The sequence below is a fragment of the Brassica rapa genome, chromosome A03 (genome assembly GCF_000309985.2).
Source record: "Brassica rapa cultivar Chiifu-401-42 chromosome A03, CAAS_Brap_v3.01, whole genome shotgun sequence".
In the NCBI taxonomy this organism is placed as follows: domain Eukaryota; kingdom Viridiplantae; phylum Streptophyta; class Magnoliopsida; order Brassicales; family Brassicaceae; genus Brassica; species Brassica rapa.
The window spans coordinates 37,490,837-37,518,597 of record NC_024797.2 but is presented as its reverse complement, the minus strand read 5'-3'; the positions used below and the strand labels follow the sequence as shown (position 1 = coordinate 37,518,597).

Sequence of the window (27,761 nt, the reverse complement as noted above, 5' to 3'; positions counted from 1 at the left end):
CGGCTCCCACTAATGATTAAGGAATTAAGGATGGGTACGAATTGAATACTACGAAAACTAGATGATAATATGTGCCCTGCAAGGAGTGAATTTTTTTAAAATATATTGTATTAAAATATTGTAAACAATATATATTTTATTATCGATAATTTTTTTTACATTTGATTAGATGTGGGCATTCGAGTACCATTTGATTAGGTTCGATTCAGATCCTTGCGGGTTTGGTTCGGTTCTGCTCTTTGCGGGTCTGGTTCGGGTTTGGGTTTGGATAACTTATTTATTTATTTTTTCAAAAATTAAAGTTCATATATACTTTGAATATTTCAAAATCTAAAAATATAAATAATTTATAACATATAAATTTGAATAATGTATGCCAAAATACTTAAACTTAACCTAAAAATTGGTTTAGATAAAATATTTGGATTGAAAATCAATAGATATTTTAAGTATTTTAGGTATATTAAGGTGATGATTGATTAAGTGGTTTTTGTATATTAGGTTTTGGTTTTTAGATTTTAGTTTTTAGATTTGAAATTTTGGTTTTAAATTTTGGGTTTTTTATTTTTCGGTAGATTTTGGTTTTTCAAAAACTTGAATGGTAATTTTAGATTGTGGTTTTTGGTTTTTTTCTTTTCAACTATAATACTATTAATAATAAAATATTATTTTCAAAACAGTAAAAAATACAAAATAGTATTATTATGAAAATAAAAACATTTTAAATTTTATTTAAAATATATCATTAAATAAAAACTAATAGTTACATATTAAATACACAATTAATTTAATCTCCACGAAAATACAAAATTAATTGTTAAGCTTTTAAACAAATTAAATAAAATTTAATTATATTTTTTTAATATGAGAAATTTTAATAAAATTATGAAATTAAAATATTATAAAATATTTATCAATAAATTAATTTAAAGCACATTTAGTTCTAGATAATTAATAACTATATTTATAGCAACAAAATTAAAATAATTATATTTTAAAAATGGTAGTCATACATAAAATTTATGTAATTCAAACATTTAACATAAAACTGAGGATTTTTAACGTTAAAACCCCTCAACTAAGTTTGTTTTGTGTAAAAACCCCCCAAACTAAGTATTTATCGAAAAAACCCCTAAACTAACTTTATTTAATGGATTAAACCCTAACAGGTTATAATAACTATTACTACCGGTAAATCTTAGGTTAGGGGTTTCTCCATTAAGTACACATAGTTGAGAGTTTTTACCATTATAAATAAAAAAAATCAAAATTTTTATAATATTATCTAAAAATTAGTAGCTTAAATTTTTAAAATTTGCTTTTTTAATTTCTTTTTGTAAATATACGAGTTTAATGTGTTTTTAATATCAACATTATATATGTATAAATTAAAAATTTAAAAATCTAGCAAATGTAATAAAATTATATCTTATCTAATAAAAACGTAATAATAAATCTTTAGATAATTTTTAAGAATGTAAAAAACAAAAAAATTATCTAAAGATTTACATGTACTAAAATTACTAAAATATTAAAAAAGTAAAAAACAAGAAAATATAATAAAACTCATATCTTATCTAATAAAAATATAATAATAAATCTTTAGATAATTTTTATTATATTTTATTGGGTTTTACATTTTTAATTTATGCATATATAATGTTGATGTTAAAAACACATCAAACTCATATATTTTCAAATCTTTTTTAAAATGCTAATTTTGAAATTTTAAGTTACTATTTTTTAGATAATATTATAAATTTTTGATTTTTTTTATGTTTTTTATTTTTAACGGTAAAACCCCTCAACTATGTTTACTTAATATAGAAACCCCTTAACTAAATATTTACCGGTAGTAGTGGTAATTATGATATGCTAGGGTTTAATTCATTAAATAAAGTTAGTTTATGGAGTTTTCATTAAATACTTAGTTTGGGGTTTTTACCCAAAACAAACTCAGTTGAGGGGTTTTAACGTTAAAAATCCTAAACCTAAATGCCATATATTATATAAAAAATAAAGTTACAATGTAATAAGTGTAAAATAATTATTACTAAACAATTCAATTAATTATATATAATTTTATAATAAAAATATTAAATAAATAATTTAACTAAACAAAAATCCAATAACTTAATTTTAAAGAACAATATTATTATTTTTTTATTTTTATTCATGTGCTTTTTATAATAAATATAGATAGTAGATGTTTTTCCTAAAGTTAAAAAAAATTCAAAAAAAAAACAAATAAAAATATAATAAAAATTATAGCTTTTATACTTAACACAGTAAAACAAAGGAAAATTTTATGTTTACCACTTTCATGGTACTACTTTTCATCTTTACCACCATTAAAGAAACATTTTCAAAAATACATTCTTCATTAAGTGGTAAAAGACTTCTATATCTTTGTTATATATATATATATATATATATATATATATATATATAAATCCTTGTTATATATATATATATATATACATATATATATAATAAATCATTATTTAAATAAAAATATTTTTTAATGTTTTCGAATTATCTATTTTCAAATTCAAAGTTTTTATAAAAAAATTTTATTTTTTCAAAATTTCTTTTTAAAAATCGAATTTTATGTTTGAAACTATTTCTTAAAATTTTTATATTTAAGTATTTATTTATATATATATTTATTATAATCCTAAATTTCACATTCCAAAAACTCTACCCCCCCCCTCCCCCCCTCAACTCTACATCCTAAGTTTTGATTAGTTAACCCTAGGGGTATAAGTGTTTTTTATCCTTCAGTAAAAGTTGTTAGTGTAAACATGAAAAGTGGTACTATGAATGTGGTATTTGTGGCAATTTTCCATAAAACAATGTAAAAACTAGTTTCCCTAAAAATTAGAGAATCTACTTTGCTAAAATCATGATTGGATCAAAACTAGATTTTGGAAAATCAAAAACAAAAAAATAATTCAAAAACTGAAAACAACCAACCTCTAAGTATCATCTAGCTATTTTAAACATATACTTATATATTCTTTTAGATATTAAATTTTAAAAAATATATATATTTAAGTAAATAAAGCTGGTTTGGATACCCGAAATATTTTGGTTCGGATCTGGTTTGGTTCTGGTTCTCTATATACCAAAATTTTGAACCCATTCGGATATCTAACCAATTTTGGTTAAAGTTCTGTACTATTTTTTGGTTCGGTTTTGGTTCAGTTTTTTTGTATTCTGATTTTTTTTTCCAAGACCTATATTTTTATTATGACAAAATTTAAATGAAAGTGTTGATGGTTTATATTGATTTTGGGTATGCAATAATTTTAAACCAAAACACATTTTATTATGTATGTGGCCCATTTAGTTAATCATTAAAAATTGTTTTCGTTTGTCAATAGACACTTTTAAATATTCTCTGTTGGTGTTGTGAACTTGTGATGAATAGAAAGGATGTTAGGGTTAGGAAAAAAATTTTTTGTGCACTCCATGTTCTTGCTAGGTGATTTCAGTAGCTTCTAAATAAATTTTGTATCGATTTCTTATAAGATTTTCGAACAATATCAATTAATGAAACCTTACACATGCTGAATTGTTTCTCAATTAATATATATATGAGATTAGATTAATCACATAAATCAACATAATACCTCTCTTTTATTTACCATATATTTATGGTAAATAAATAAAAATAATTATTTTATTTATTTTGTAAGGTATATAATTATATTTTAATGATACTGACATAAATATATAGTATATTTTAATATAAATATTTAATTGAGACTTAATACTCATATGGTTTTATTAACATTTGTATATTTGATGTAACAAAAAATTTAAACCATTAATCCCAAAATTTTTGATGTGATATTTTTTCGATGCAAATTTCAAAATTCAAATATTAAGGTCTCAATACTTTTTCAATTCAAATTTTAAAATAAATATATTTATGTATTTAAAATGGTACTTAGTTTAATTTAACCAATATTATATATATATATATATATATATATATATTATTTAATATGAATATCTATTAAATAAAAATTCATATTAATACGACTTTATGATCATTGTATCTTACTATAACAAAAACAACTGGGGGAAATTACATGTTTACCACTTTCTTGGTACCACTTTTTATTTTTACCACCACTAATGAGATATTTTCTTTTTTTTTTTTTTTGACAGCAAGAAAATTTACAGACTCATATAGACTCTGTAAACCAATGTGGTAACTCCGCATCCATGTGTACGACGAAAGACGGTTGTGTCCGAGCACTACGTGCCAAGCGATCCGCCTTTATGTTTTCCGTCCTTGGAACATGAACAATCTCTGAGTTGGTAAAGCTTCTTCTCAAAAACTTAATGTCATCCAGGTAGCTTTCAAATGCCGGCCATTCTTCTGGTTCAGAAACCATCTTCACCAATTGAGAACAATCCGTTGCAAACGTGACCCGGTACTGTCGTAAGTTCTTCATACACTCCATTGCCCAAATTAGAGCCTCCAACTCCGCATGAAGAGGTGAAAGACTTGCCCTTACATTTCTTGCCCCTAACAAACCCTCAAACTCCGGAAGCGTGCTGAACCAGCCTTGTCCTGAGAAATAATCCTTGTCTTTCCAAGAACCGTCAATGAAACACCATCTTCCTGTAGTCTGTGAGTTAACTCTGAACTGCGCTTCAGGGGCCATCCTGGAATCATTAACAATTTGTGCCTCCGCCCAAAGTGTTGATTCCAATTCAGCTAAGTTTAGCGTTTCTCTCGGGTCAACATCAATATTACTAAAAACTTTATTATTCCGACCCTTCCAAATGTACCATAGAATCCATGCAAACTGATGATCCTCCATTTTTGGATTAACTCTCCAAAACAGATGATCCATATTAGCAAATATCGAGCCCAAAGGGAAAATATTTGGGTTCGATGGAATCTTAGATAGTGCCCACACTTGTCGTGCCGGAGGACATTCAAAAAACACATGATTTATTGATTCTTCCGGATCACCACACCTTGCACATCTTGTATCTCCTTGTATTCCACGTGATTTTAAATTTTTGGTCACTGCTATACAACCTGTCAACAACTGCCATAGAAAATGCCTTAACTTTGGAGGACACTTCACTTTCCAGCAGAATGCCTTAAGAATATCCACGTTGGGTCCATAAAATTCTGGTTGTTTCTCCTTATCAGGATATATCCTTTCAATTTGATACCCTGATTGTACCGTGTATCTTCCATTTTCAGTGAAATGCCATCCATTTCTATCATCCAACAGATTTCTACTCAGAGGAAGACTTTCAATCATTTTTGCATCATTGGGTTCCACCAAAGTCCTAATTGCCTGTAAATTCCATGTTCGGGATTCCTGATGAATGAGGGAATCCACTGTGAGGTCCGGGTAGCTATCGTGAAAATTTTTGTTTGCTGGTCTCGGGCGAGTGGATGGGAGCCAGGGATCATTCCATACTGAGATAGATGACCCTGTTCCAACCCTTTTAATTAGTCCTTTACAAACCAGAGATCTAGCAGAGATAATACTCCTCCAGCCATACGACGGGGAATATGAGCGAATCGGTTCCAGGGGTGAAGCATTCCTGTAGTACCGTCCTTTGAAGATTCGCGAGAAAAGAGAATTTGGCTTCTCAATCAGCCTCCACAGCTGCTTTCCCAACATTGCTGTATTAAAATCCGTCAAATCCTTGAAACCTAGCCCACCATGATCCTTATGGGCACATAATTTATCCCATGATTTCCAATGCATACCCCTTGTACTTCCTCCTGGGCTCCACCAAAACTGAGCTACTGCACTCGTTAACTTCTTCACTATAGCTTTCGGTAGTCGATACACCGACATCACATGATTTGGCAGAGCCGTGATAACCGACTTAATAATCACCTCTTTTCCCCCTTTTGTAAAAAATCGAAGAGTCCAGCCATTCACCCTATTATTCAGACGATCTTGTACAAAACCAAACACTTGAACCTTAGATCCCCCTAAACTTTCTGGCAAACCTAAATAAGAACCCATACCTCCTAGGTTCTGAATCCCCAAAATATCTCTCAACTCTTGCCTATTGGATTCCTCAATTTTATGTCCAAATTGAATTGAGGATTTCTGAAAGTTGATTTGTTGTCCTGATACAGTCTCATACTCCTTTAGTATCCTAAGAATAGTCTGACACTCTTCTTTGTTTGCCTTACAGAAGAACAAACTATCATCTGCAAATAGCAAATGAGAAACTGGTGGACACGCTCTTGCTACCTTCATACCAGTTAAATGTTTCTCCCGCTCCGCTTTTTTTATATTCGTGATTAAAGCCTCAGTACACATAATAAATAAATAAGGAGATAATGGATCTCCTTGACGTAATCCCCGCTGAGGTATTATAAGGCCTCTCGGTTGCCCATTAAGAAGAACTCTATATTGAACTGAAGATATACACCCTCGCATTAATTTAACCCAATGAGAATCAAATCCCATTTTTTGAAGAAGAGCCTCGATAAAATCCCACTCTACCCGATCATATGCCTTACTCATATCCGTTTTAATTGCCATAAACTTATTTTGACAGGATTTGTTGGTTCGTAAACCATGGAACATTTCCTGTGCAATAAGAATATTATCCGATATTAACCTTCCTGCCACAAAAGCCGATTGTGTTTCTGAAATTAGATGGGGAAGACAATTCTTCAACCTTTGGCACAACACTTTCGAGATAATCTTATAACCAACGTTACATAGACTTATCGGTCTCAATTCCGTCATCCTTGTAGGTCTTTCTATTTTTGGTATCATGCAGATATTAGTTATGTTCAACCGTGAATCCATATTTCCTGTAACCAAGAAATTATTTACCAACTCAACCACATCCTTTTTAATGACATTCCAGGAGTGCTGAAAGAAGAGAGCCGTCATTCCATCTGGGCCTGGCGCCTTCTCTGGATGCATCATGAATAAAGCTTGACGGACTTCTTCCTCCGTTGCTACTCGCAGTAGCATAAGATTCATCTGTGGGGAAATTGATGGTCCTATCTCCTCCAAAAAACTATCAAACTCCCCCGGGTTAGTTGAACTAAACAAACCATCAAAATAATCTACCACCACCTTTTCCACACCATTTTCTTCTGTAACCCAATTACCCGCCTCATCATAGAGACCCACTATTTTATTTCGGATCCGACGTTGCTTTGTCAAAGCATGATAAAACTTAGTATTAAGATCCCCAGATGAATGCCACATATTCCTACTCTTCTGATGCCAGTATTCCTCCTCATCCTTAATGCCACTAATGAGATATTTTCAAAAATACATTCTTCATTAAGTGGCAAAACACTCTTATGCCCTTGCTATTTATATATATAATAAATTATTATTTAAATAAAAATAAAAAAAAAATATAAAAAAAATAAAAAAATTTTTTTTATGTTTTCTAATTATACTTTTTCAAATTCGAACGAAATTTTTTTTTGAATTTTTTTTTTATTTTTTTTCAAATTTCTTTTTGAAAAACGAAAATTATGTTTGAAACTATTTTGTATATATTTTTTTAGTATTTATATATTTATTAGAATTATAAATTTCACTTTCCAAAAACCCTACCCCACCCCTCAACTCTAAACCCTAAGTCTAGATTATTTAACCCTAAGGGTATAATTGTATTTTACCTTTCATTAAAAGTGAGGGTAAAAGTGATTAGTGTAAACATGAAAAGTGGTACTATGAATGTGGTATTTGTGGCAATTTCCCAAACAATTGAGCCATTAATCACAAAAAAATTTCTAAGGAAGTTTTAACATTTTTTTGTAATTTAAAGTTGTTTTCAAAAATTCAAAATATAACATATAAAAAATCCAAATTATATGTTTAATGTGATTTTTTTTAATTTCTTTTAATAATATAAAAATAAACAAAAATAAGGAAGGATACAAAAATTGTTAAAATAATGTGCTTTAGCAATTGGATTTTGGACATACAAATTATTCAAATGATTTTTATGCTGCCACGTAAGCCAAATGGAAATTTTAGTTACATGACATATCATCAAGTCTATTTTGTAATTAGTACAAAATATATGTTACAACTTTTTAAATGATTTTCAATTAATAATATATAAGGAATTTTCAGTATTTATATGACTTACTTCACATTTTACGGATATCTAATTTTGTTTTTTAATTCAAAATACGGATATTCAAAAACTGGATATCCATAAATTTTCCAGATATTTGCGACGTATATTTATAGATATGTTATCCATTTGTTCAATACAAGTAATCTAGAAAAACTATAAAATTTTGTTTACAAAATATATTTTACATAATATAAAGTAAAAAAAAATATTAGTGAAATTATGTGTTCTATAAATTTTTAAAATTAGTTAAAATGTTTCGGTCAATCTGAAATTTAGAAAATTATAATTTATAAAGATTTATATTCCTGTCTTAACTTAATACTTTTATATGAAATTTATAAATCGTATCTTAAAATAATAGTTATACAAAATTATACATTTAAAATTCTATATTTGTATAAAACTCGAATCGCAGCGGATATCCGACTCTAATTTTTATAGTATTTATGATTTGCTTTGTTTAAAATGAATATTAATTTTTAATCGAATCAAAGTTAATAGATAAAAATGTGCAGTCCTACTAATATTGTTGATCGGCTTACATAGTTTGAATATTGTCTATAGATCTTGGAGTTTTCTTCACGTCATTTCTATTTTCTTCTATAAAATAATACTACTATTTTCTTCGATTAGCTTTTGTGTGACAAACTCTAAAATGCGTGAAATGTATCACTGTGATTCAGCGAAAAGGAGATAAGGAGTATGCAAGTGGAATGGCAGATTGGTTGATACGAGATAGCCAAATGTCTTAAGGAGATGAGACTTTGTTAGGAAATTTTGGACTTTTAAATATGCAAACTCAAAAAATATGATGCACATGTTGTAAAAAGATCATTTTTCTTTGAATTAAATTTAACGTTCAATTCAAAAAAAAAAAATTTAATTATGGTCAAATTAGTGAGGAAAATCATTGTAACGTGATAAACAGTTTAGTATACAGCGTTTATTTATTTTTACATAGATTAAATTTCTTTATCCAAGAGTCACGATTCTGTGAGTCATCGTGGTAAGTGAATAATGGTCCCAATGATCTACCGTAGTTAATGTATATGATGTCCTGCTTCGTTTTACTTTAGAGTAACTATGATCACTGATGTCTATGGTCATTGTAGGATGAAAGGTTGCTACAGTTTACGCATTGATTAAACGAGTCGCTTGCTTGTAAAGCATCATTCAATATGATTGGTATACATCTCACTCAACGATGGAACCCACATACTCACTCACCACACAAGACTTCAACTATAAACTCATCTCTCATCTTCTCCAAAACAAGAGTTCCATTGTTTTTTTGTTTTGTTCTTTTTCAGTTCCAATGATCTGTTTTATTTTGTTTGTTATCTCTATTCTTATTTCCGCCTCCACCAACGGAGGGGAAGGAGAAACGGCTGCACGCAAGCCCACCGATGTCTTCCTCATCAATTGCTGCGCTACCTCCAACACCACTGGCCAAGCCTGGACACGGGACTAGCAGAAGGATCATGTGTTGAGTTCAGTCTCCACACACTCTCGCCTTCATTAACGGCTTGGAGATTGTTTCTATGCCTAACCGGCTTTACACAAACGGAGGATTTGATGACCACATAACAGATGTTGGTAGCAACAGTGACTCGAGATAGACGATACCACGGCACTAGAGACCGTTTACGGCGTCAAGGTCGCTGGAGATGGGGTACCTGAGATAACCGACCTTGGAATGGCCTTCCGATTCTGAAGCCATACAAAAAAATAGAATTTGTTGGTAACGGAATGATTGGTAGGGTAGATTCTTTTGTACAGGAAAATATCAATTATACTACGTAGCGCCTAAGACCACCTCCATCGGGGGTCTCTTAAGGAGAGTTTCAAGCAAAAGGAAAAAGAAAATAAATGAAAAAAGGGGAAAAAGGAGAGAACCGGGTCTTTAAATGGGCTTTCTAGGATTGGTAAGGAACCCTAACGTGGCAGTCTCCTATTCGCCCACCCCTTAATGTCTCTCTCTCCTTGGCCTCACGAAATCAGTCGGCTTCTTCCTCCTCCATTCTCTGTTGATTGATTTTGGAAACGACGAGTGGTTTCCGAGATGTTATTCTTCGAGTGGGTCTGTGATTATGATGATCGGAGTATCATCACCAGCTGAAGAAGGAGACGACAACGCCGCCGCCGCCGCTCTATCGTCGGAGGATTCTTATTCTCCCAACAAGTCAGTGAGAGTAGCAGAGCTCGACTTAGCTCTGGATCTTAGCATTGGTAGGAATCACTCAAAGGTTCAGTTTTTTTTTCATCTTTGGCTTCCTCGTCTTCTTCTCTGACGAGGACTTTATATGTATATGATTTGTCTCAGATTTGATTTTTTTAGACTTCTTTGTATGGTGAGATTATACTTGTGGTCACATTTTTAATGTTGCAATGTGTCTTTTGGTAATGGGGTTATAAACGGAGTTTTCCACACACATTCTTCTGTAACAACAAGTCAGTTCTTTAATTCCATTTTTATTTTTTTACTTTCGTGGTGGATCGGTTCTGATTGATCAAATTTGTAGGATGCAAGGTAATTTTCCACACACACATTCTGCTTTGTCGAGTCTGTAACATTGTGATCTTTCTCATTAAGTTTTATATGAAATTGTTTTGTCTTCTATGTAATAACATTGTGATCTTTCTCACTGTCTGCTCATGTTTCATATCTTTCATAATGTATCGAGTGGTGAGTCACCATAGAGTTCATATCTTTAACATATCTTTCATCTTTCTTAGAAAATGTTTTGTGCAACTTAAAAAAAAAAATTTAAGAACCTCAATGAGGTTCTCCCATTGGAGGATAAGAAAATTAATTAGTCTAACAAAGGTTCTTAACTTTACAAATCACCAAAAAAACTACTAATTTATTCATGAGAGTCCACTAGGGTCTCTTACCAATGGACTTGCTCTAAGGCCTATCGCGTAATTTATAACGAGAAGTACCCTAACCAAATTAAAACCCAGATTTTGGTTTGACATGGCTCTTCGCAGTGGACGCTGGATTCAACTACCTTGTTAGGCTTCATTTCTGTGACAGTACAGCGAAGGCAGCAGCCTTGCCGAGGTTCTCAATCTACATCGGTAACAAGACTGCCAAGGCTGAAACCGACGTTAGAAACCTGAGCGGTGGCCCGATGCTTCCGATGTATCTAGACTTCAAAACATTTTTACCCCGCAAAAGTGGAAAGAGACCTAATCTACGACTTGACTTGCATCCTCAAAACAAGGAAAATCTACAGTATTTCGAGGTTGTTCTGAGAGTGGTATAGAGATTCTCAAGCTTAATGATTCCAAGGGAAATCTCTCCGGATCTAATAAATGTCAAATAGCTTTACATGTTCTGGCGATCATCCTCATAGCCATTGGTTCCGCAGCTGGGCTGGCGACTACCATCATTGTCTTCATGCGTCAAACTAAGAGGAAGAATAAAAAGGACAATAATAATGTCGTTGTATTTATTGTATTGCTAAAACAGTACACTTATGCAGAGTTAAAGAAAATCACGAAATTATTTTCACACACACTTGGAAGATTTGGAACCGCATATGTTGCATTGCACCTGAAGATGTCAAAGAACGTCGTAGGAACATAAGAAACCTTTGAGCATTAGTTTGGAAATGTGAAAATTGAAAAAACAATTCCAAGGATTGGTTGTCAAGTTACCGTATTTTGGATTGCTTAGCTTTAAAAGCGATGGACAGCTAAAGCGTAAAAACAACACATAAATAGGGACAAACATATGATCTTCAGTAACAGATAGTTTCGTTATAGAGACAACACACCACATAAGAGAGCTTTTCTCCCTTATTTATTTCACAGAGCCTTTCTCCAACATTTAATTCTCAGGTCATGAAAATAAAATGTTACAAAGCTGTAATGTAAAACACAAAAAGCCAAAAATCCAAAAGAAAAAAAATAAAACATAAAATAAATTGAACCCAAGCTACTTAAATAATAAGAAAAACCGAGTTTTTTTAGAGAGAGATATTCATCTAGTCTGCCTTGAGTTGCTTCATGTGAGAGCATCCGCTAACACTCTTGTAGTCAAGCTGACTCAACTCGCTAAGCTTGCCAAGTTTTGTTTCATAGTTTTGGATTAGATCAAACCTATATATATATATATATGAAAGTGTAAGAAGAAGCATATATATAAATATAAAAGAAACTGAATATGATTTAAAAATTCAAAATACTAGAAGCAAACCAGTAGGCTAAAGACTGGAATGGAGAGAATCTGTCGTAAAAGGATTGTGCTGCTGTCTCTAGCGTCTCTTTCGAACATTCCACATTTACATGCACCTCCAAACACAACATTAGATTAGATTAATCAATGAAATATAACTTATAAACAGAACTAAGAAATATATATATATAAATATATACCTCTCGGAAGAGTCTTAGGGTCTCGGTATCAGATGGAACAAGGTGGTAATAACCAATACACATAAGCACTGTTGCAGTTGAAAAAGGACCAAAGCCTTTCAATTTGTTCAGTTTCTCAGACACTTCTTCTGCTGTCATATATCTCCTTTCCATCTCTTCAAGATTCAGTTTCCCGCTTTCGACCATCTTTGCTAATTTAACGATCCACTTTGCTCTATACCCAAGTTTACAGTGCTCGTTTATCAAATCTTTGTCAAGGCTAGCTATTTCCTTGGCACTAGGGAAATTTCCACTTGTTTCTTTCCTTGCTTTGACTACTCGTTTCCTTTTTTTATTAGTTTGACTACTAACGGTTCCGTCAGCTAGCTTAGATTGCAATAAGCAGAGGCTAGAAGCCATACCTAGTGTCCTCTCCCAAGTCATGTTAGACAACAAGATGGATTTCACCATATCTTCAAAGAGAAAGGGCGAGCGGAAAATTCGACCGAAACCATACTTCTTTGCATCCTCATGAAGTTGTTGGAACTCGGTCACATCACGATCGTCCTCAGCTGATATTCTCAGCATCCTTCCCACTTGTTGCAAGATGAGTTCTTCGTCGACCCTTGAGACATTGTTGATGCCGTGAACTTGGATCACAAGAAAAGAGAGAGTGCGAGGGTGAGAGATGGTCACACTGACAGAAGAGGAATTTGAAAGGGTCAAAGGTCGAGTTAGTGACTTAGATTTGGGGTCCCACACGTTTGGAGCCATCATGAAGAAGCCATGGTTACATACCGCTTTCTCCATATCGAATTTTCTTTCAAACTCTTTTAGATATAGTCTCAAATTCATCTCTTTGTTGCTTTTCAAGTATTTTCTTCTTATTTTGTGTTTGAATAATCTTGTCACTTAGCTTTGTTTCTTTATATATAGTAGCGATTATGTTCCTTTTGCCTCTTCCTATATACAACTGCTTTTCAATAGTTTCATTTACAGTAATCAAAGACTAATTAGTGTAGTTTACTTTCCCCAAATTCACTGGTCGTCTGTCATCTTTATTATTTTTGCCTTCCTATATTATTATACAACTGCTTTCCCTTTTGCCTCTTCGTATATACAACTGCGCGTCTGTCATCTTTATTATTTTTTTTCCGATTCGTTAGGGAGAAGGTGAGTTGAAAAAGGTGTTTCAGCGCTGATTGATTTTACTTTGTCACCTTGTGCATAACTCTGGACATGTCTTACAAAGAATCGTTACTTTGATTTCGACAAACTAGCAGAGGTCAGCGCTTAATTACTTAAGTTTATTTTGATAAGTTTGCTGCAACAGTTGCTGTAATTTGATGTTGATTTAGAAAAATATATATATTCTATTTCTTCAGGTTACTGCAACCGTTACTGTTAATCTCAATAAGATAATTGATGTGAATCAGTATCCTGTGGATGCAGATGCATTTATTCTTCTTGGAAATGCCAACCGCCAAAACTTCAAACATGCGTCATAGGCAGGCCTATCGGTATTGGTGTACAAGGTCTAGCAGATGCATTTATTCTTCTTGGAATGCCATTTGATTTGATTCCCCTGAGATACTATTTGCAACTGAATTACCATAAAAATGAATTATCAAAATGGTTTTTATATCCGAAGTATTTCTGACTATCCGATATTTTATTCTAAAAATTTGAATTACCAAAAAAATTTCTTCTAAAACCCCTAATTATTTGAAAACTTTACCTAAACAAATTGGAACATAATTAAACCCAAAATTTTCTCGGCTATTAGCGTTTTTTCAACATTGTTATCCAGACTGAACTGAAAACCAAAAACAAATTAAAAGTAAACCGAATATCATAAATATCTGCACGGATTTCAGATCTCTAAAACCGAAAAAAAAACTGAACCGAGAACCAAAACCGATATGCACAATCTTAGAAGGAAAGGTTAGCTCATATTTCAATATTGAGCAGTTCTGATCTGGAGATGCATTCACATCATATATCTCGCACATTCACTCCTTTTTTTTTAAAATTGCATACCTTAGTTTTTTAAACCAGATAAATCATATTGATGTATCTACAACACCGTGAGGCAGTGTTTTGAAACCCGACCCGGAACCGCGATTGAACCGGTAAACCCGGTGATCCAGAAAAAATCCGGTTTGGATTTTATGAAAAACCCAATATTTAGAAACCCCGCAAAAACCTGTAAGAACCCGCAAAAATCCACTAAACCCTGGAACCCGATACCGGTTGAACCAATAAATAACTTTTACTCCTTTTTTAGCTTTTAGATTATGTTTTATATTCTAAGTTTTCAATTAAAAAGTTAGGTGCTGGCAAAAAAAAGTTAAGTTTTCCCTTTTCAGTTTTATATTTGTAATTTTTAGATTTTGATGAAGATTTTTCACTATGCCACCTAAACAAAAATGAAGTGAACGATGATAGAGAAAACCAAAATTAGTTGATGTGATTTGTTGTTAGTTTATTTCTGTTATTGACAATTTATTATAATGATCTTTTAATTTTAGTTTATTTTGAATTTGAAGTTAATTTATTATTCACATTAGATATTTATATATTTGTGAGTTTTATATCTTGATTTTTTTAGATGTCATAACTCTTACTTTGTTACAGACAATTTTAAATAGTCTAAACTATTTTTTTGTTATTTTGCATGTCAAATGAAAATAAAAATATAAAAACTAAAGTTAAGTATTTGTTAAATACTTTTTAAACATAAAGTATATACATATCCAAACTATTATTTTATGTTTTAAAAAACATTTGGAAAATATTAAACTTTAGTTTTTATATATTTATTTTCATAGCTAATATATTATTATATAATAAAATTAATTCATTTATTAACCCGCGGTTCATCCGCGGTCGACCCAGTGACCCAGCGATCCGGTTAGTCGTCCGGTTCAGTGTCCGGGTCGGGTTTAAAAACATTGGACATGTGTGATTTCAGTGTCCGGGTCGGGTTTAAAATTTAGAAGCAAATTATAAATTAAGAGAACATATATGATTTTAATGATGATAAAATATAATATATCTCCCTTGTTTAAGTATATTGTGTTATGCTATTTTAAAATACTATGTAATTATTAGATTTGCTTTGTTATTCACATTATATACAAATATCTATTTTCGTATAAGAAAATATAGATATAAAAAACTATTTTATTACTTCAAAAGTATATTTTATGTTATTTATAAATTTTTTCTTACTATTTTCCGAACTTTCCTTTTTAATGAAATCGTATTATATATACATATATTTTCGTTTTTAAATTTGCTTTTTAAACTTTATATATATTTTGTTTATATTATATATGTTATTTGGAAAGTTTTATAAAGAAAATTAAATGAAAATTAAATTAAATCAAAGATGATAATTCAAAAGGATTTGTTTCCAGGAAAAAAAGACGAAACGTTAGGGTTTTCTTAGACCATCTCCAATGGTTCACTCTATTTTTTATTCTAAAATAGAGTAACTCTATAATAGAGTTGTGATATACTCCAATGGTACTCTATTTTAGAGTGAAAAATAGAGTGATGAACAAAGAAAAAATAACTTACTCTATATATAGAGTAAACCCATTTTTTACTCTATTATAGAGTGGAAAATAGAGTACCATTGGAGCATTTTTACTCTAAACTCTATTTTAGAGTGAAAAATAGAGTGGGGTTGGAGATGCCCTTACTCGGTTTCTTCTACATCATTCTCATTTAAGTTTTTGGGAAAGCATAATTTTCAGAGAATAAAATCATTAACCCAAAACTTCGTAAACTGAAAAATTCCATTATTTAGTTATTTATTAATAGATTTTGTTGTTGTTGTTTACGAAATAACTTAAGTATGTATAATAACGATGCATCATGTATTTATAAACTTTTGTTTACAGAAATTCTTTATATTAATATTCTAATTAGTTCAAACTTTTTTATATTTATTATAGTATTTTTCTTTCTATTTTTCTTCTTGGGGTAAGAATTTTTCATATAAAATGAAGGAAGGCTAAACGATAATGGAAATCCAAGAGACATAATTCAGAAAATAAAAAGAGTAAAATTAAAATACAATGGAAAACCAGGAGACGTTTTAAATTTGTTGTGTTTTCTTTCTATAAAAAAGAGAGGAAACGATGAAGCCAAACAAAACTCACTCACAAGTGACACCTCTCAAAAATCGGAAGAAGAAAACAAAAGAAAAAGTGATGACTGTCGAACATCTCCAAGATCAGCAGAATGCGTCTTCAAGCGACGAAGATTCCGTTGACAACTCTTTGTCGGCTGAAGAAGAAGAAACCGATTCCGAAACTGAGCCGGTCGTAGATTCCAAAAAGGGTGAAACTTCCAAGACAAGGGCAAACTCTTCGTCTCCAGTCACCAAGCCACCTCCCGCAGATTCGAACAAGGTTGAAACTTCCAAGAAGCGCTCTAGTGAGACAGGTGAAGGAGAAGAAGCGAAGAGGGTTAAGAGGGTTTCACTTTCAGGAGACGGCGACAACAAAAAGAGTACATCTTCCTCGGAAGGAGAAACCGATTCTGAATCCGAAACCGAGTCGGTCGCAGATTCCAAAATTGTTGAGACTTCCTCTAAGCCCAAGACCACGGCAAACTCTTTGTCGGAAGTAGCAACTGTGTCTTCCAGCTACGAAGATTCCTCCTCCTCGTCGGGAGATGAAGAAACTGATCCCCCTGTCCCGAATCCAGTTGTGGAACCTCCAGCAGAGTCCAGCAGAAAGGTGGTTGAAGCTTCCTCGAAGAAGCAGCCATCTATTGAGACAGATGAAGGAGAAGCAAAGAGGGACACTAAGAAAAACTATTTCCAAAGAGTTTGGACCGAGGAAGACGAGATTGTTATTTTACAAGGGATTATCGACTACCGATTCGAAACTGGGTCAAACCCTTTTGATGACAAGAACGCTTTATATGAGCTCCTGAAGGAATCTGTCAGTTTTAATCCTACAAAAATCCAGTTCTTGGAGAAGATCAGGGGCTTAAAAAAGAAGTTTGACAGCAATCTTGGAAAAGAGAAGAAGAAAGGAGAAGAGTTGGCGTTTTCTAAATCTCACGATCTTGAGGCTTTTCGTTTGTCAAAGTTTGTTTGGGGAGATCATGATGGTATCACGGCTAATGCCATTGGAGTTGAGCCTGCTGTGTTGAAGCTTGATGAGCCAAAGCAAGGGTCTGTTTCACTTGTTGAGTCAGTAACTCGTTTCGGTATGGATGATCTTGTTGCTAAAAAAGGTTGGAGTAGGCTTTCATCAGAGGATAAGAAGAGTCTTGAGGAGGAATGGGAAGCATTGGCGCTTGAAGAATTCAAGTTCTACTCTAGAAAGAGCCGTATCATTCATGATGCGATTGCAAAGATGGCTGAAGCTTCCCAACCAGACCATTAGATTTATTATTCTAAGATTGGTTATTTGAGTATCTCTTCTAAACTCTACTCTCGTGACTTCCATCTGTGTTGAAAGGCACCCAAAGGACTTTTTTATTATCTAGGTTTTGTTCTTCTTGATTGATTATGTTGGAATCATCACATTTTTTTCAAGTTTGATTTTGGTTCCTTGCTATCTCTATCAAACTATCACACAGCGTTTATTTGGTTGGTTTATTTGCTTTGCTAAATAAATAAAGGACCAAATCTGTCATGTCTAATACATAAAAGGATTCAGTCCCAATCTCATCAAGTCATCCGTGATTGTTTTCATAAGCTTCCTCCTAGAGCCAAACATTGTTTTGAAAGCAAGTTCAGATAAAGCACGTGTACATGCTTATGTTTCTTAATATATCTTGATTAAACAAATGAATGAACAATAATCTCACATTTGGTTTCAAGGAGGCGAATGATGCTGCTTTGTGTATGAATTGTGATAGGGGAGAGCACTATTTAAGGATCAAATTTAATTCTTAAAGAATCCGAAAATAAGCTTGCAATCAAGTTGATGCTGAAGTTGGATGGTGTAATTGATGTTTCAGAGTACACAAATTCTTTCAAATTTCAGTTTTGAAGAATCCGAAATTATCCATGCAACCACTAGTGTTCTAGCCACTTGGTAGGCGCTTTCAGGGCAAGGGCAGGCTATGGACCAACGGTGCAACCGCTCCGGATCCAAGTCCATGTTTTCCGTATATTAGTAGTTAAGGAGTCCAGTTTTTTTAGAAATCTATATTTTTATACAAAAAATATAATAAATAAAATTGAAAAAGACATTTTACCCTAAAACTTGTAATAATGTTAAGTCGGTCCTATGATCGGCCCTATGAAATATATAATATATTTTCATCACAAAATATACAAAAAATTACTGATTAAATTTTAAAAATATTTTATACATCAAATAATATAAATCTTAAATGGTAGAAAAAAACATTTTACCCTAAGATTTGTAATAATGTTAAGTCGGCCCTATGATCGCTTGTTAGAAGATATACAGATACTAGATAGAGACATGCGCCTTGTACAGAATAAAGTTATAATGATAATAATATCTTATAATTTACATTTTTTGGTTTAAACAGTTTTTTTTTACATTTCTTGGATATTGCAACTAATTTTGATATACATTAGTTGGTAAAAATACAACTAAATTTTCGTTTATCCCTAAATAAAGAGAACGCACATGTTAATTGTAACATTGAAAATTGTAGTAATACGTATTATACAATCATACGAATGTAGTGTGTAATAATGAGAAACATATTTGAATTGCCATTTTAATTTCCATGCACATAACATTTTCTTGATTTATTTAATTTTGATCAGAAATGTTGCAAAAGTTAAATGGGATGATAAACCTTTGTTGGTTTGATATTATTTGATGGGTTTTGGTCATTTTAGTGGCCCTATAATATTGAAAACGAAAAACAAATTATTTCCAAAATCTGTATGGAAATAAATCTAGAAACAAAAAAATTGGTCATCTCTCACATACGATTGAGAAAAGGGGATCAACAACGAATGAATTACTCCTGATGGTAAAAGTAAACACTTTAGTATCTTAAAAGCAACCGAAAGTAAAACTGTTTTCATGGTTCCATGAATCTTGTCTCCTTGTTAAATAAAAACAAGGACTTATCAAATCACCTTACAAATAGGTAGAACAAAAACAAAAACCTATCTAAGCACCTTAATGGGAAGCAGTATAATATAGAAAACGTATACATAAACATCATCCTATATACTTTATAACCTACTCTAGAATCGACCAAAAACATCTCTAATACTTTCACCATCCGCAGAAGAATATTGTTTACATAAACATAAAAGGCTTCAAATCAGAGATGAGGTTAATCCCAGCCATTTTAGTATAGGACTTTTAAGAAGCACAAAATACTTTGAGTCTGGCATAGGGAATGACTACACATACATATGTGCTTCGTTTATATAGGTTGTAGAAACCACTACAGAGAATTGTGAATATTTACGCCCATTAATCATGGGATTTACCTTGACAATCACTCTTTGTATTAATCTCGTCATAAAGGCATAGGACATTAATTTGAGCCGTATATTAGTCCATCATATTATAGTAACTTAGGCGTTTCGGCTAAATTTAGGAAACAAAAAATGTTATTGTCAAATATAATTGATTGCAGTGTACACAAAGTGTATATATATATAGATATATATAGTTAATGCATAGTATTTGATTTCCTAAAATCTTGAAATGGAAAAACTTATCGTAATCACGTAACTGTGTAATTTGCCAAATTGAAGACATGAACATCTTGACTGTCGTACATACTATTTCATCACAATAACAGTCGGTTATGTTAAAACCGAAGGGCAGCCAATTACATTATAATTTTAATTCAATTGGGTTCTTCGGTTATATTACAACCGGAAAACATAAAAAAAACATTGGAACATGCCGTATGGACACACATGAACATAGTATATAAAACAACTAAAAACATATGGTACACAAAAAAAACTAAAAATATTGGAACATGCAGACACATGAAATGGTATTCACTATGGTAGAACTAAACAATTTAGGAGCTCTGAGAAAGAGTTTAATGTTCTTCATATACTGTATTCTAAACTGTTGAGATGTCCAAATGTAATGGTTCAATGTTCTTCTCTATTTACAATTGGTGCTTGTTTCAAAACTCTTATGTACGTTTTCATTATATTTGCAGGAAAAAAGGTGAAGTCAGTGAAGCTCTGTTATAACTCGTACGCCAAGATTACGCTTTTTCGTATGTGGGATTAAGAAATGTTTTTATGTTCTTCTATGGTATCTATAGCTGTTCTATTTTTAACGATGTTTTAAGTGTTTCTTACCATAAAATCTTTTTGATTGTTAATCTATTTATTACTTGCAGTTTTTATATACGACTGAAATTATTTTTAAGGGGATGTGGGTTGAATGACAGTGACATATCTTGTAAATAGTCTAGTAAAAAAAGGGGATATAATTATTTAGGCTGAAATTTATTGTGAGAGTGCCACCTCAACATGGCATCCTTGTAAACAATTTACATTTCAAAGGTTATTTTTTCAAATTGCTTCTCCGTTAATAAGAAAGGGATATTTCTAACCGCTTGTTAGAGGATATAGTAACCATATAGGCAGGGGCTTAGGCTGGCTTAAGAGGATACTAGTGTGGATCCGTACTTTGTGCGTATTAATATATCTTATTATATAAAGTAAAGATTGTCTCTTTCCCGGTGAGGACACGTCACTAAATAGTGCAACGTGAGCTTGACACGTATCCTTTAAATTAAAACGCTTCGTTTCATTTAGTCTGATTTCGATTTATTCGGGCTTTAATTTGTTGGGCTGTGTCTTAATTTCGTCGAGCCCATAACATAATATATCACTTCGCCTAGATGAAACATCGCGTTTTGTATTAGAGTAGGCGGTGTTCATCTTCCCATCTCGAGAGACCATGCCGATTAGGGTTGCGCGAACGATCTTCCATCTTCTTCCTTACACTACGAAACGATACATGTAACCGAATTATCCTCATAAAGCCATCCATTAACCTATCAGTCACAATCTATATTCAACTATAAAAAGGTACTCCCTCCGTTTCACAATAGTTGATGTTTTAGAAGATGTTTGTTGTTTCAAAATAGATGAAGTTTTGATATATTTATTTTATTTTTAACTTTATTGAAAACTGTGTAACCAATAAGATTTTGCAGTTATTTTGTTAATTGGTTGAATGATTTTTAAATTATATTTGTAAAGTTACTTTTTGAAGAAAACTAGATTTCTTAATCTTTGTGCAATGGATCAAAACATCATGTATTTTGAAACAGAGGGAGTATATGATTTCCTACTTTCAGAATCATCCTCTCATTCGTTCTAAACTAACCAGTAAACTAAAATTGTGAGATATGGCTAACGTTTCAGTCTTTTTCTCCGATTTACAGACTGGCCGCTCCTCCTCCACCGTTCAAGTCCGCTTGCTTCGTTTCTGAGAGGCCAGGAAGGTACGCCGTGGTGGAGATCTCATGGGAGTGGATATGCTCTCACTTGATTGTCAGGTCTCTTATTTAGCTCCACCTTTTGTTCATAGTCAAAGCAATCTCACCGTTTAAATGTTTTACACATCTCCGCCATATATTGAATCCAGATTACAATTTTTCTGTGTGTTTTTAAGTTTCTGTTATAGATTTTTGACTGAGAGATGATAACGAATGTGATGGAGGAGAGAGATGAAAAGGCCAGTGATTGCTTCTCTGGCGTTCGTAAAAGATGCGCTTGGATCACTCCCAAATCTGGTAATAGTCCTTTTTTAATTTTCCTTATAATAGCAGTTGAAGTTGATGCTTGGCTTTACTGGTCAAGCAACTGAAATGTCATTGTCCTCCTTATGATTCTGAGCTTGAGTAGTTTAAAAGATTTGGTATTAAGTTGGAATTAAGTGTTTGAATGTAGAGCTCAAATCTTGAGTATTTTGCTTTGTGTTCACGTGATCTCTATTGTACAATGACCACATAAACATGATTAGGTTCTTTATCATTTCCTTACAGCCAAATCTCAAAGTGCTTAATCGTTGTTTAAACTAAAACAACAGGAAATTTTCATCGATTTTGTTTCAATTGCTATATCTGAACTAACTATCAATAAAAAAAACATCCCTTGAGATTGCTACCACCCCATTACTATCAGAGCAAAAGCTACCCTCAATCCTCGAATTGCAAACCATATTCGCAAGGTATTTCAAAATCCTCGAGATTGCAAACCATATTCGCAAGGTAGTTCAATATTTATAGACCTGATCATAGTTTTTGTAAATTTGTATATTAACTTGAAAGCCCCACTCCTCCCACCGGTGTTTGAGCTACAGGGACAAAAAGCACAGCTTGAGGAGAAGGCACATAATGTAAAAGATGTATCAGCAAAACATGCGATTGAGTTGCCAGAGACGGAAAGAACAACTTGGGTTACAACTCGAACGGGGTGAAATCTAAGATTTAGAGAAGGAGATGGATAAGCTAAATGTGTCGCAGGTGAAGAGAGAGAGAAGCGCAAAAGTACTGTATGTGTGTTTATTTTTCTACTTGGAAACTCAAATTTTAGTTGTGAGCAGGAATCTCAGATGCCAAAGCCATCGTATTATTGTTCACAAGCCAAAATAAGTTATAAAAACTGAAAACATAGAAACGTTAGAATTTTATTTGGTCAATAGCATGGTTTACTAAACTTAAAAGCTTAGGTAAACTACATAGTGTTTTTAAAAGATTATCTATTTAAAGCTAAATTATTCTTATGGCAACCAAAGATATGGTTTATGTATACGAAAGAAAGACTATTAAATAACAAATAAATGTTCACTAATAAAGAGGTTTAAGACATGCATTAGTACACCGAAGCTGATTAATTTGATGTCATGACTACTTTAGAGAAAGTGGTTGATGACGACAATAAGCTTTTTACTGTTGTGGTAGGAAATTACCATTTTGAGACTTCTAAAAAATATTAGTAAATTTAGCGACGTCTAAAATGTTAGGATATGTTTTCAGTGGATTGCTATGTGAGCTCTATTTTTTTTAACTAAATACAAGGAAATCATGTTGATTTATTTTCCATGAATTTTGTTTCAATTGACTTTGGTTGATTAGCTGAACACGACGACGAACTGGAATATAGTGAGGAAGCAGATTTGATTTTGAATTCTCCTTTTTCTATGTTTAAATCTTCGTAGACTTAGGATATATACAGTTAATGCTTACACACAATTTTATTCCCAGAAATTTGTTTCCATGTGTTTGTAATTTTACTACTTATTTAGACCAAATAAAAAAAAACATAGAATTTTGTGTTTAAAATAAAATTAAATAACAAAGATGTGTCTACGCTACTGTTACAACCAAATGAAAAATTTAAAGGATATTGTATCAAACCGAATAGCCCACCAAGTTTTCTATCTGATATAGATAAGGCATTTAATGAAAATGCATAAAATAATCCAAAATACATAAAATGTGGAAATAAATAGAGCAAGTTAATAAGAACAAAAAAAATCAACTGAAGTTATTGTTAACATTTTATCAAACCTACGCCAACAAAAAAAAAGAACCAAAAATTATAATGAAAAATCATATCCAAAAATTTATTAATAATTAAAAATCAAACAATCAGTTTGAAAAAATAAAAAAATATAATAAACAATACATTTTTAGTTAGAATACATAATATATCTTAAGAATGGTGGAAATTTATTCAAAAATAATAATTCAATGAAAATATATAAGTTTCAAAATACAAAATTTAATTTAAAAAACCGGTTACCATATCCACATTTTGTTAAACTTATGCTGAGAAAAAGAGTGTATCACAGATTGTTTTGGAAAAGGAAAAGTATAAGTAATAATTATTACATATACAATACATATAATTTTCGAAAATTAGTTTGGAAAAATAAGATCTAACATTGCTTCATTCAAATAATTATAATTATTGTCTGTAACACCTAATGTCCTAATATCTTATATAAACAAAGATTTACATTGCTGTTTTCAAACAACCATAATTATTTATATAGAAATTTATTTAACAAGAGGAGAATGATTTAAAGATATGTTGTCTACACTAAATTCTAATTATAAAACTAAAAATGACTGAATTCTTAATTTATTGCTATTAATAATTTAGAGTTGTAAGATTTTATAGTGTTTTAAGTATTATAACACCATAAAATATATAAATCAATCGAAATCATTCAGAAGAGAATGAAATCGAGTTTTCAAATACCATTGAAAATATCATTCTCCACTATATATTACTAACATTATAAAAAACAACTACAATAATCATGACAAAAAATTCCTCTAAATAAAAATAACATTCTCCACTATTTCATATACCCTCACAAGATAAAATAAATACAATGGTTTTAGAAATATGAATCTTATTTTCTTTTGATGATTGATTTATGTATTTTATAGTGTTATAAAACTGAAACACTATAAAAATCTTATAATTTATAATTAAAACAGCAAAAATAATAAGAATGCGATAATTTTTAGTTATATAATTATAATTTATTGTAGCCAACATAAGCATATTCACAATCATCTTAACATAAAAGGAAATCTACATAAAATTACATCTTTTATAAAAAGCTGATCCATTAAATCCCGCCCGTAGGACGGGCCTACCCTAGTATTCTCAATAAAAAAAGTAATATTAGTTTTTGTATTCAAACTATTTTATTTAATTATATATACATAATAAATTCATTTTTGTGTGTTTTATTCGATTTAAGTCAATTCTAATGGCTTGTAGGTTTAAACACAATTCTTCTATTTGAAAGTTGAATTATTTGAAAGTTGAATCGAAGAGTGGTGATATTTTTTTAATTTTTTTTCTTGCCTCAAGTTCGGTAGTTTTAGAGTTGCTTTTTTATATAATGTTTTGAATAAGAGCAGATGTTAAATTAAAAAAAAAAATAAGAATCGAGGGTTATAACCAAAATATTTAATAAGCACAACATGCCTCATTCGATACATTCTTTCTGCTTAAAATTTTTATTGGAGTAATAACGGAAAAAAATGTAAATCTATTTTAAAAGGTATAGATCAAAGTCTTCTCTAGAAATAATGAAATCATCATTAGGTAACTTTAATTTGAAATCAAACACTTCTTATAGTTTTGGATCAAAAAGAATTTCAGTGAGATTGAAGTTATAAGAAACAATTACTGCTCTTGAAACATCAACAAAATAACAATAGTCAATTAACATTATATATTATCGGGTAAACGTGTTATTTTCCCACGAGAACTATCATATAGCATTAGATGTCCACCAAACCATGACATCATGCTCTATGTCCATGAAATGAATATTGTAAATGTATTTCTCTCTGAATTAAAAGTTATAATCTTATTTCACCCCGAACTGATAGTTTAAAATTTAATTATACATAAACCATAATTTTAATCGGTTTACTACTTACCAATAATATTAACCATTTAAAGCAAACCAAAACTCAGTTTTAAATTAAAATTTTAATTAAACCAAACTATTTGACTCAAAAAAAAAAAAAAAAAGCAACCCAACCCATTGTTCTCTTCTTCTTCTTTACTCGAACCCAATCCTTACCTCTCTCCAACCAAATTTGTTTGTTGTTGTGGATCCAATTTTCCAAGGATTGTTCTTTTGTGGTATAACCCGATGGAGGAGAAACACAGTGGAGGTCTCTCCTTGTACCTTCTGTCCTAGAGATCATGAAAGAGAAGGACTTTATACAACTGTTCATCCTAGGTATAACCGGTCTGATCAAAACAAAATAGAGACTTTAGATGATACTTGTCTGAGTTCAAGATTCCAGTCATCAGATGAAACGCTTGTGTTCTGTTTCTGCCATGGATACTAAGCTCGAAAACCTCAATCTAGCTTGCAAGATTAGGGATTTTTTCAAATAAAATACTTTTTTAGATGTTGAAGCTTTGTATTTATATTAAAAGCTATCTTTGTACCAATCTGTCTACATCTAGTCAACCATGGAATAGATTCATCTTTCCTGGAAAAATTAGAGATAGAGGTTCAAGATTTCTTCAACCTTCCTGTGGAAGAGAATACGAATCTGTGGCAGAGAAGTGGTGGGTTCGAAGGGTTCGGACATGTGAACATTGTGTCTAAGGATCAGAAGTTTGATTGGAGAGAGGTAAGGATTGGGTTCGGGTGAAGAGAAAGAAGAGAATGGGTCGGGTTGACGGGTCTGTTTTATTTTCTTATTTTTTTTGAGTCAGATGGTTTGGTTTAATTGAAATTGAGTTTTGGTTGCTAAATAGTTAACCGAGTTAACCGATTAAAATAATGGTTTATGAATAATTAAGTTTTGAATCATCGGTTGGAGGTGAAATAACATCGTAACTTTTAATTTGGGGAAAAATACGTTTACAATATTTTTTTTATGGACATATAGCATGAGATCATAGTTTGATTCACATCTTATGTTATATAATAGTTCTTGTGGAGAAATAACATGTTTACCCTATATTATCAACAATTTAGATCTTAGAAACAATAACAAAAAAGATCTTTTTGTATTATCGTACACAAAGCAACCAAGCATAACATACAAAACATGATTCCTCATTAGATTTAAAGAAATTTGATACTTATTTTCCGTACTCAGACCACATCATACATGTTAGGTGTTATTTGTTTGCTCATCCAGGTGATCATGGGTGAAGATGCAAATCAATGTTCGTTTAGTGCATTATAATGCAACATCTAGATGGATCACCCAACTGTATTTGTGAAAACTCACTTCAAATTTTTACCCAACAGAAGGTGGGTTTTCATGGTGCATATGGATGCATCTAGTTCAGTCCAAAATCATAATTGACAAAAATGATTTTTTAAAACCAAAATATTTTTTTTTCAAACCAAAATCCTATTTTATGAAAATATATTTTTCGTCAAAACCGAAAAGGCACTTTTCCGGAAAACTGTAACAATGCATTTTTCGCGAAGACCATAAAAACACATTTTCCAACAAAAATGCATTTTCCCGTCAAAATCCCAAAAATACATTTTTCCGCCAAAAATGCAAAAACTCCATTTTCCCACCAAAGCCGCAAAAACACATTTTTCGTAAAAAAACGTAAAACACAATTTTTAGCTAAAACCGTAAAATGCATTTTCTGTCCAAACCGTAAAAACGTATTTCCGCAAAAAAGCACTTTTCCATCAAAACCGTAAAACGCACACTTTTCCATCAAAACTGAAAATGCATTTTTCCATCAAAACCGTAAAAATGCATTTTTTGTCAAACCGCAAAAATGAACTTTT

General features: G+C 31.5%; 2 protein-coding genes and 1 long non-coding RNA gene across 10 annotated transcripts; 1 reads left to right on the top strand and 2 right to left on the bottom strand.

Moving 5' to 3' along the window:
• Window positions 1–12,116: 12,116 nt before the first annotated feature.
• On the bottom strand, window positions 12,117–13,296 carry LOC103849671. Its single transcript, XM_033287540.1, has 3 exons — window positions 12,508–13,296; window positions 12,329–12,423; window positions 12,117–12,231 (listed from the first exon to the last, which is right to left on the bottom strand). Exons 1-3 carry the CDS (start codon window positions 13,294–13,296, stop codon window positions 12,117–12,119), a joined length of 999 nt encoding a protein of 332 aa, XP_033143431.1.
• Window positions 13,297–15,182: 1,886 nt separating this feature from the next.
• LOC103849644 (probable transcription factor At1g11510) lies at window positions 15,183–23,135 on the top strand. Of its 8 annotated transcripts, XM_033286668.1 has the most exons (5): window positions 15,183–21,526; window positions 21,866–21,999; window positions 22,128–22,236; window positions 22,628–22,713; window positions 22,806–23,069. In XM_033286668.1, exon 1 carries the CDS (start codon window positions 16,638–16,640, stop codon window positions 17,895–17,897), a length of 1,260 nt encoding a protein of 419 aa, XP_033142559.1. In that variant the 5' UTR covers window positions 15,183–16,637; the 3' UTR covers window positions 17,898–21,526; window positions 21,866–21,999; window positions 22,128–22,236; window positions 22,628–22,713; window positions 22,806–23,069. The 8 variants fall into 8 exon arrangements, 7 of the variants coding, with proteins under 7 accessions (XP_033142559.1, XP_033142560.1, XP_033142558.1 ...); XM_033286669.1 differs by lacking the exon at window positions 22,628–22,713; XM_033286667.1 differs by having other exon boundaries at window positions 22,628–23,069.
• Window positions 22,463–26,448, bottom strand: LOC103849645. Its single transcript, XR_629519.3, has 2 exons — window positions 26,271–26,448; window positions 22,463–26,179 (listed from the first exon to the last, which is right to left on the bottom strand). It is a non-coding gene; the product is annotated as an uncharacterized LOC103849645 (long non-coding RNA).
• Between the last annotated feature and the right edge of the window lie 1,313 nt (window positions 26,449–27,761).

Bases quoted from the DNA above. Each gene is read 5' to 3' on its own strand.
- LOC103849671 (XM_033287540.1), bottom strand. From the start codon at position 13,296: ATGGAGAAAGCGGTATGTAACCATGGCTTCTTCATGATGGCTCCAAAC. The intron at 12,424-12,507 runs GTATATATTTAT...TTGTGTTTGGAG, and splicing joins CCCTAAGACTCTTCCGAGAG to GTGCATGTAAATGTGGAATG. The intron at 12,232-12,328 runs GTTTGCTTCTAG...ATATATATATAG, and splicing joins TTCCAGTCTTTAGCCTACTG to GTTTGATCTAATCCAAAACT.
- LOC103849644 (XM_033286669.1), top strand. From the start codon at position 16,638: ATGAAGCCAAACAAAACTCACTCACAAGTGACACCTCTCAAAAATCGG.